A 10,144-nucleotide genomic window follows, 5' to 3' on the forward strand; every position below is an offset into this window, starting at 1 on the left:
CCCTCAGACATACATTAATATAAACTCCTACCCCTAACTGAATCGCTTTTTTTTTTTTAGCATCTCAACCGATTTGAATCGTCACAGTTAAATCGATTTTCAACCGGCTCACGGTTAATCGTACCGTTACACTTCAGAAAAAAATATGTATAGATTTCTTTACTCAGATCTAAGTTAATTATTCTACCCTTAGGCCCGCCCAGGTAAAGTCTATGTGTGGGAAGCATGGTCAGAAGTTGCATATGAATGCACCCTAAAGTCATAATGCGGAAAACTGCTGTTATCATTATTAGTAGTAATGGTACTTGGGAAACACATTACTTAAGCAAAAGCTTAAACTGGACAAAAGGAAAGGAAAAAATGACTAAAATCATTTTTAAAAATGCAAATATGTGGAGGTTTTAAACATTGCTTGAATGTCGATGGTTTGTTTGTTGTAGGTGGGAGACAGAGAGGACTCAAACTTGTACATCAGCATGAAGCTAAAAGCAGCTACTGAGGTAAAACCACATTCAGCACAGTGATTCAGCTACTTTTGTGTGTAGAGTCAAGGTTGTACAGACAGGTTTCCAGTGGGTCTTTAAAAAGTTTAAGAGTTTTATCATTTTAGGGTGGTTGTGTAAACAAACTGCAGACACAATTATATTCAAATACCATGTAAAAAGGGAATTTTGCATAATAGTTGCCCTTTTAAGGTGAAGTATGCAATTTCTGCGCTTCTAGTGTCACATTGTGGAATTACAAAGATAAAGCATGTTTTTGAACAACCTTAGCAAACATCACTTTCACTGTAACCAAATCTCAATTTCTTTTCTGATGTAATACGTCAGCCATGGTCCCACACCACCTAAATGCCCACTGGCTCAGCCTGCTACAGTAGCCATGGCCTAAACTCTCACTATAGGTTGACCTGAAACGAGACATGGATCTGAGCAGACCATTCTAAATTATGTTGCCTGAGAGGCGCAATGTTTACACTTTTAGGGGGAGATAAATCCATTAATGGCATACTTATAGTAGTCAATTAACAATAAACTTGGTTAAGAGAATGTAATTTTACAAAATCAAAACTTCAGAAAAAAATTCAGTTGGTGTATTATGACACTTTACTTTATGGTGTTTATATTGTAATGTGTTGAAGATGGTTGTAAGTAGTGCTGGGCGGTAAACCGGTTTGAATTACGCACATGGTATGAATTTTTATAAAACTGGCATACTGGTACAAGTGCTTAAGCAATGTAGATAGCGTCGTGAATTGAGAGGGGATCCCTGTTAACTTAACCTGCAAAGATTACCTGCGACCCCAGATTATTGTTGTACAATATTCACAGCATGTTAAAGCATCACACTCCTACTTGATCTGGACAAACTGTGTATTATTATAGATTTAAGATGGATTTAAGACTGCAGCTTCGAGATTTGACAACTGTTTATGATAAAACAAGGCTGCAGTGACAGTAGTTTCTTCATTTATGTCAGGAATGCTAAATAATACAAAAACAAAATTATAAACGCAACACTTTTGTTTTTGGCCCCCATTTTTCATGAGCTGAACTCAAAGATCTAAGACTTTTTTTCTATGTACACAAAAGGCCTATTTCTCTCAAATATTGTTCACAAATCTGTCTAAATCTGTGTTAGTGAGCACTTCTCCTTTGCCGAGACAATCCATCCATCTCACAGGTGTGGCATATCAAGATGCTGATTAGACGGCATGATTATTGCACAGGCGTGCCTTAGGCTGGCCACAATAAAAGACCACTCTAAAATGTGCAGTTTTAAGGTCGAGACCCCGATGAGGACGACGAGCATGCAGATGAGCTTCCCTGAGACGGTTTCTGACAGTTTGTGCAGAAATTCTTTGGTTATGCAAACCGATTGTTGCAGCAGCTGTCCGGGTTGCTGGTCTCAGACGATCTTGGAGGTGAAGATGCTGGTTGTGGAGGTCCTGGGCTGGTGTGGTTACACGTGGTCTGCGGTTGTGAGGCCGGTTGGATGTACTGCCAAATTCTCTGAAACGCCTTTGGAGATGGCTTATGGTAGAGAAATGAACATTCAATTTACGGGCAACAGCTCTGGTGGACATTCTTGCAGTCAGCATGCCAATTGCACGCTCCTTCAAAACTTGCGACATCTGTGGCATTGTGCTGTGTGATAAAACTGCACATTTTAGAGTGGTCTTTTATTGTGGCCAGCCTAAGGCAGACCTGTGCAATAATCATGCTGTCTAATCAGCTTCTTGATATGCCACACCTGTGAGGTGGATGGATTATCTCGGCAAAGGAGAAGTGCTCACTAACACAGATTTAGACAGATTTGTGAACAATATTTGAGAGAAATAGGCCTTTTGTGTACATAGAAAAAGTCTTAGATCTTTGAGTTCAGCTCATGAAAAATGGGGGCAAAAACAAAAGTGTTGCGTTTATAATTTTGTTCAGTCTAATTTGGTAATTTGTAGGGGTCGACCGATATATCGGCCTTGGCGATAAGTTGACATTAAATTTTATTTAAAAAGTTGACGATAAATTTGACATTTTTCATATATCGGCATCGGCCGATAAGTTTTTCTGTTTGGCCGATGCGTTCGAGGCAGGACTTTTATTTTGACGGCAAGACAGACTTTTATTTTGACGGCGCTGAGAAGAACGGCAGCGTCTGAACAAACGGTGCTCACATTATCCCTCTTGTTCGCTGTCGTCGTTAACAGTTCTGTCTAATACGGATAGAAGTCTGTCTAATAATCTGATAGAAGGGTTAGACAAAATAATTAAAATGTATACAAAGTATTATATAATTAGTAATAGAAAGGCAAACATTATAATACGTTCTCGTTTGCCGTCAGCATTCAGCAAATACGCATTTAAATCATTTGAACAAATCTTTGAATGTCTATTAATGAACATTTAATTTCACAAACCTTGCAAACTTAGTCGAATCCTGTTGTGAGATCGTGTGAAGTGTGCATGTGTATCCTGCATGATCGCGTGTTCTCTGCATGACGGTCGGTCTGTGTGAATTGAATGCGGACAGGAGGAGAGTTGTGCTTGACTGGAGACGCGCGATCGACAAACTTTATGCCCACTGTCATATTCATGTAATTTTCACTGTGTGCTGCATGTAAACTGAGTGTTACCTTTATTTGCTTTATTTGAAAAAATATGATTCCCAATGCACACAAACTTCCCAGAATACTGAGTTGAATACTGTTGGTTATACTTCCTTTTTAATTATATTTTTATTAAATATGTATTCATTTGTGTAAAATACTTTGTCATCTAAAGTATAAGTATGTTTATTTTACACATTTATTTTTTAATCCAAATGATTTCAAACTTCTTGAATATTAATTAAAATAAATACAATTTATATCGTTTTTATTTCGGCGATCGGCCACCCTGCTTTCCAAGATATCGGCATCGGCTGTAAAAAAACACATATCGGTCGACCACTAGTAATTTGTGATATTTTGAATAGAATAACAACACCCATTCATATTCAGTCACATCTGCTGTGGTTTATTTGTTCACATGGCTTCACTGAACAGCGTCCATTAGGGCTTAAAGTCCAAAAGTGTGCATACTTGGAGAAATATTGATATATTTACATGTTTACTTCATATTTCTTTAGACAAAATCATTATTTCTATTCATTTTCCACTGAATTATGTGATCTGATTAGCATTAGCTGCTTTCAGCGCTGTCTGTTTTCTCTTCCGCAATCGCCGTTGTGACTCAGAGGAAGATGATTAGCTGCTCATCTGTCATTGTGTTATAAAAACATACTGTAAGAACTAAAAACAGCTTTTATTGAAACCAAACTGCCACAATCTACACACCGATGGTGCGGTCTACCCACTGGTACATGCTAGTGGTCGGAGAGGACAACAACAGGATCATTTGGAATAAAAATAGATGTATTTCTTGCTGAGATGTTGTGGAAGAACATTTCATACATTCCAAAGTCTTTTAACTTTTGCCTCAATAAACTCCTAATTTGCTGCTTATTAATAGTTAGTTAGGTAGTTGTTAAGTTTAGGTATTGGGTAGGATTAGGCATGTAGAATATGGTCATGGAGAATGTGATTTATAAGTACTAATAAACAGCCAATATGTAAATAATAGGCATGCTAATAAGCAAATAGTTAATAGTGAGAATTGGAGAAAAGTATTTATGTCAGATATTCAGTCTCAAAATTGTCTCAAAATCACTGTGTGTATATAAATAATCATATGCAGATACATTTTATACTGAATTCTAAAATGATCAAATTATATACAGAAAGTAAAACATATGTAGAACCCTCCCCTTATAATCACTGGAGCTGTGAATCACTTGCTGAGCGCATCATACTTGTATTTAACTCATACATAAATTACCCAGTTATTTACATTAAAATTTACAAAAATTGCTTTTAATGTGAAAATCTTACCAACATAAGTGTAATTTGTCGTCAAGGAACGTTACAAAATAATAATAAAATGCAGCTTATGACCCCTTTAATGAGACTTACTGTCTTGATTTTTAGATCGGGATCAATGCAGTACATGTGAAGCTTCCACGGACTGCAACTGAAAATGAGGTAGGACAGTTTCACCTGAAGGAGTGATTAACTGTTCTGTAAATCCGTATTTTATGATTGTTATTAACAGCTGTTTCAGATTTTGCTATTTATAATTAACTGTTACACATTCTGAAGGTTATGCGCAGTGTAATGGAAGTCAATGAGGACTCCAAAGTTCATGGGCTCATAGTCCAGCTGCCCCTTGACTCCATCAACACTATTAATACAGAAAGGATTATCAACACTGTGGCTCCAGAGAAAGATATGGATGGGTACAGAAAAAATTATTCACTCTTAAACAACATGCCATTAAAGGTGCACTAAGCGATTTTTGCCAAACGATGTTGATATTTCAAAGCACCAATACAAACACGCCCATACCCCAACAGGACCTTGCCCCTATTTTTGATAATTGCGCCCCACACGTACGTTCACAACCCTGGCACCGACATTGTTGGAATCTACTGCGCCTGCCGGCCGCAGCATATTCAAGCAAAAGCCAACACAGAAAAGTTGTGTGAAAAAGCAAAATCAACGTAACTAGGTTTCAAGAAGAAACAAAGCAACCTTGGCATCCGATTCCCTTCCGCTCCTTGAGTTCTCTCCATCGCTGAAAAGCTGCTCCAATATTAACGCAGGTCCTACAGTACCCCTTGCCTGATCGTAACCCTTCTTTTTAATGTTTTGTTCTTCCGAAATGTTCCTCTTTTTTTTAATCTGCCATCTCTTGCTACTGTATCTATAGTCGATCTGCTAATATCCGACCTGTGCAATCATTGAGCACTCTCTTCTCCCTATCATTACTAGACACGCCCCTTACTGCCGATTTTCTGGGAGTGTGTTTTGGGACTCGGTCTGACACTGTGGTCAAAAGCGATTTTCAGAAATCGCTTAGTGCACCTTTAAATGTTATTCTGATTTAACAGACTTTCAACAAATTGATTTCTGCTCCATGCAATAATGAAACCTGTTTAAATTATTAAAGAAAATGTTTTAAAGTCTGTTTCTTTGTTTGCTTCAGTTTGACAAGTATAAATGCAGGGAAGCTGGCACGTGGTGATCTTGGAGACTGTTTTATCCCATGTACTCCTAATGGATGTATGGAGCTTATCAAACAAACAGGTGAGACAAACACCTCAGACTTCAGACAGGGTAGGGCTGTCAATTGAAAAAAAATAATCAAATTTATTATGTATGCTGAATAATTTATTTAACTTTTGCTGAGAAAGGCACCCAAGTGGTGATAAGAAATATTTACATTGTGACAGACAAATAAGTAATCAGGGGAACCACTTAAAGTGCTATACAGCACCTTTGTCAAATAGTGCTATGTTGAACCATAAGAGAACCCCATTCTCCTCATTAGATTTTAGATATGTTACTCTACTCTCATATGTTTGCTAAGCATGGGAATTTACTACAATGGCAAATGCTGTTTTGAATCACTTTTATGCTTTTCTGAGGTAAAAATGTCTCGTACGGCCATGGAATATTTCATTATGGGGGGCCTTGGGGGCATCTTCAGGAAATACACTGTATTTTAATGTTGTTTTTTAAATCTTTTCCCCAACTAAACTAAGAGAGTTAGAGAACCTTTAAATAACTATACAGGGGCTTAATGGGTTCTTTGTATGGGAGTGGTGCTATATAGCTCCCCAAAGAACCGCTGAAGAACCAATGTTTTTGTGTGTATGTATATTTTGAGCAGTGTGTGTGTGTGTGTATATATATATATATATATATATATATATATATACTGTATATATCCTTAATGCGTCAAAATAATTTAACGCAATTAAAGCAAAATTACTGAAGCACAATTTCTATTCTAACCCTTTAACCCAATTTTGCTTCTCTGTTTGCGATCAGATCATTTTAAGCCGCTAAACTCCGGGAAATCATTGGACTTTTCAGTCCAATGATCCAGTAAGCAAATGCATTCAAACAATCCGTCCAAAACAGCCCTAATATAAAGGAAACCATTGCGGTGGCGTACAGGAGTCGTACAGTAAGCACGCGTGAGTCTGTTATGTTATATTAATGCGTGTATGAGTGCTCTTGACGCACTGATCGCACATTGTATTTATGCACAGGCACAGACATTTCCGTGCATTCACGTTGTTTCTACACACATTCATGATAATGTTTTAATTTGTCATTTGTATGTTGCTGTGTTTAGTTATTCTGAATGGATCCGTGTACTGTAGTAGATATATGCAGTCAGCAGACGGTTGGTTTAGGAGTGTTTGGCATCTCCATGTGGTCCAATCGGTATCGCAACTTGACTTCTCTAAAATGTAAAAAAGCTCTTTGCTGTTGCACTGTACACATACTATACAATTCTGATTTTTTTAGCATTTTTTTCTTTCATATGTGCTTATATGGGCTCCTTATAGGGCTGTGCAAAAAATCGAATGCAATTTTCATGCGCATCTCGTCAGTAAATCGGCATTTACTACACAGAGCCGTAGTTCACTGATAAGCTAAACATAGTCGCGTTTAAAATCACAGGCGATTCATTGTCAATTTTGAACGTGATTTTGTGTAGCTTGTCAGTGAACTACGAAGTGAGCTTGCAGAAAATACAGATTTTTGAGAATCACCCTTCAATCTTTTGGTTTGCTTTGCTGGATATAGCAAATGATGACAAAATAAACATTTGAAACAAGATAAATGGTCTATGCTTAATTTCATGAAGTGTGCGATTTAATCACGATTAATCACAGAAAAAGGGTGTGATTAATTAGATAAAATTTTTGGTTTGGTTGTGGGTCACTGATGGTCTGGGGAGGAATATCCTTGGAAGGTCACACAGACCTCCACGTGTTAGTCCAGTGTTTCCCAACCGGGGTGCCGTCTGTCGAGAGCAGGGGTGCCGTGTAAAAAATTTGTTAGTCAACAGTACCCTCACTGCTGTTGGATGAAATCCTCAGAGCCATTGTCAGACTTTACGCTGGTGCAGTGGGCCCTGGGTTCCTCTTAGTGTATAATAATGCCCAGCCTTGTGGCTGAAGTGTGTAGGCAGTTTCAAAATGATGAAGGCATTGGTGCCATTGACTGGGCCTCGCATTCCTCAGACCTGAATCCATGTGAGAATCTCTGGGATTTTATGTATCGGAGCATCCACCACAGACTGTCCAAGAGCTCAGTGATGTCCCGGTCTGGGTCTGGGAGGAGATCCCCCAGGACACCATTCGCCATATCATCAGGAGCATGCCTACATGTATATACTGCTCAAAATAATTAAGGGAACACATAAATCACACATTGATGAGCGGAATATTCAGGATGAAAATCTTTTTTTCTTTATACCCTCAACCCATTGAGGGCTGGATTCAAAATCGCACGGAAAATCAAAGCAAAAATATCAGTAGTGTGTCTGGCCCCCCCATGCCTGTATGTACTCCCAGCAACATCTAGACATGGTCCTGATGAGATGGCAGTTGGTTTCTTGGGGGATCTCCTGACAGACCTGGATCAGGGCATCATTAAGCTCCTTGACAGTCTGTGGTGCTACTTGGCAGCTTCAGATGCTTCGATACATAACCTCCCAGAGGTTCTCAATTGGGGTCTGGGGAACATGAGGGCCAGTCAGTGGCATCAATGCCTTCATCATCCAACTGCCTACACACGATGGCCACATGAGTCTGGGCATTGTCATGCACCATGAGGAACCCAGGGATCCACTGCACCAGCGTAAGGTCTGACAATGGCTTCGAGGATTTCTCCATCTCCAGTGTGAACCTGTTCTCATCCATGAAGAGAGTGGGGTACCAATGGTGGACTTGCCAATTCTGGCGTTCTCTGGCAAATGTCAATTCAGTTGCACAATGTGAGCACAGGTCCCACTACAGGACGTTGGGCTCTAATGCCACCCTCATGGAATCGGTTTCTGACAGTTTGATCAGCAACATGCACACCAGTAGCCTGCTGCAGGTCATTTTGGAGGGATCTGGTAGTGCTCCTCCTGTTCCTCCTTGCACAAAGGATCAGATACCAGCTTGCTGCTAGGTTGTTGCCTTTCTGCGGCCTTTTCCAGCTCTCCTTGTGTAACGGCCATCTCTCGATATCTCCTCCATGCTCTTGAGACTGTGCTGGGAGACACACCAAACCTCCTTGCGAATTATAATCCTTTGGAATGTGGTCTTTCATATTTTAGGAATTCAAAATCATATTGGGGGAACCCAAACTAAACTGTGACCGAACTGACATCAGTTGATGACACATATTGAGTGAAAACGGTATAACTTCCCACACACACAAGCAGTGTTGGTGGTAAAGCATTACAAGTAACGCGAGTTACGTAATCTTACTAAATACTAAATAAAAGTAACGCATTACTTTCCATAAATGTAACTAAGTAACGTAATTAGTTACTTTTTTATGGAGTAACGCAATATTGTAATGCATTACTTTTAAAAGTAACTTTAGCAGTCTAAAGTACGTACTGTAGCCTACTTTTCTGCGATTTAGTACAATAATTAAATTTAGCTGGTATCACGTCTATACTTTTAAGTCTCCAGCCATTGTTTACGTCTGTTCAAAATCACGCATTTAAAAAAAAATAAAAAAAACCTTTGCCACTGTTTGAGTGTTGTACGGAGAGACCGCGCGCGTGTGTGTGTGACACTCGCGCTCTCTCTTTCCTTATGTGTGTATGTGCACACATCCTCGTACCTGAAATATGAATGTGTAGAAAGCGAGCATGTCTCCAAAAACCTTGAGCTGCAGGTTTATGCATGTATTTTTATTTATTTTTTTTTACCCAGACATTTAAAAATAACATATTTTAGAGCTGTAATCGCAATACCGTGAAACCGTGATATTTTTATCTAAGGTTATCATACCGTCAGAATCTCATACCGGCCCATGCCTACGTGCAACATATCATTATCATTCCAAACTTGTATGATTTTCTTTCTTTTGCAGAACCCAAAAGGACTGTACAAGGATATACAACTGTTTTTGTCCAGTGAAAGTAAATGGAGTCTAACAGTTTCAAGCTCCAAAAGGGCATGAAGCGATGCTATCACTTTGAATGATCAACTCATGTATACAAAGTGCAAATCAAATGGGACAACCAGACAGTAACATCAAAAATTTGCCATTACGACTTTGTCACATGCCATGCAAAACCTAGTTGGATAATACTTTGCTTTGTTATTGTATTGGCTTTGCATATTAGGTGGTCAATGATTTAAATTAATTGGAGTGAATAATCTTTTAAATGTTACTCTGTTTCTACAAAGTGATTGTATTGCTTTAGAAGACTTGGATTGGAGTTGTATGGAGTAATTTTTACGTAGATCTTTCCGAGTCTTTTCGTAGATTGAAACCATTACACCCTATTGACTTTTATTGTTTCAGCTGTTTTTGTCCAGACATTGTTCAGACATCTATTTTATTTTCCAAAATGACCAGTGGTGGACGAAGTACACAAATCAAGTACTTGAGTAAAAGTACAGATACATATAATAAAATATTACTCCAGTAAAAGTAAAAGTACTCCTTTTTCAATTTTACTCGAGTGAAAGTACAAAAGTACTCCATTTTTTATGTACTTAAGTAAAAAAGTACTGATAG

The 10,144-nt window shown here is 38.6% G+C and overlaps 1 protein-coding gene across 1 annotated transcript in view; it reads left to right on the forward strand.

Moving 5' to 3' along the window:
- The first annotated feature begins 422 nt into the window (after window positions 1-422).
- Window positions 423-10,144, forward strand: part of LOC107719198 (C-1-tetrahydrofolate synthase, cytoplasmic-like) — a 42,609-nt gene continuing 32,887 nt past the window's right edge. The window contains 4 exon segments of the mRNA XM_016526571.1: window positions 423-500; window positions 4,526-4,579; window positions 4,697-4,833; window positions 5,583-5,683. Of these exon segments, the coding sequence (XP_016382057.1) occupies window positions 423-500; window positions 4,526-4,579; window positions 4,697-4,833; window positions 5,583-5,683 (370 nt within the window).

This window comes from Sinocyclocheilus rhinocerous, unplaced genomic scaffold (genome assembly GCF_001515625.1).
Source record: "Sinocyclocheilus rhinocerous isolate Xijiao unplaced genomic scaffold, SAMN03320098_v1.1 scaffold2015, whole genome shotgun sequence".
Classification (NCBI taxonomy): domain Eukaryota; kingdom Metazoa; phylum Chordata; class Actinopteri; order Cypriniformes; family Cyprinidae; genus Sinocyclocheilus; species Sinocyclocheilus rhinocerous.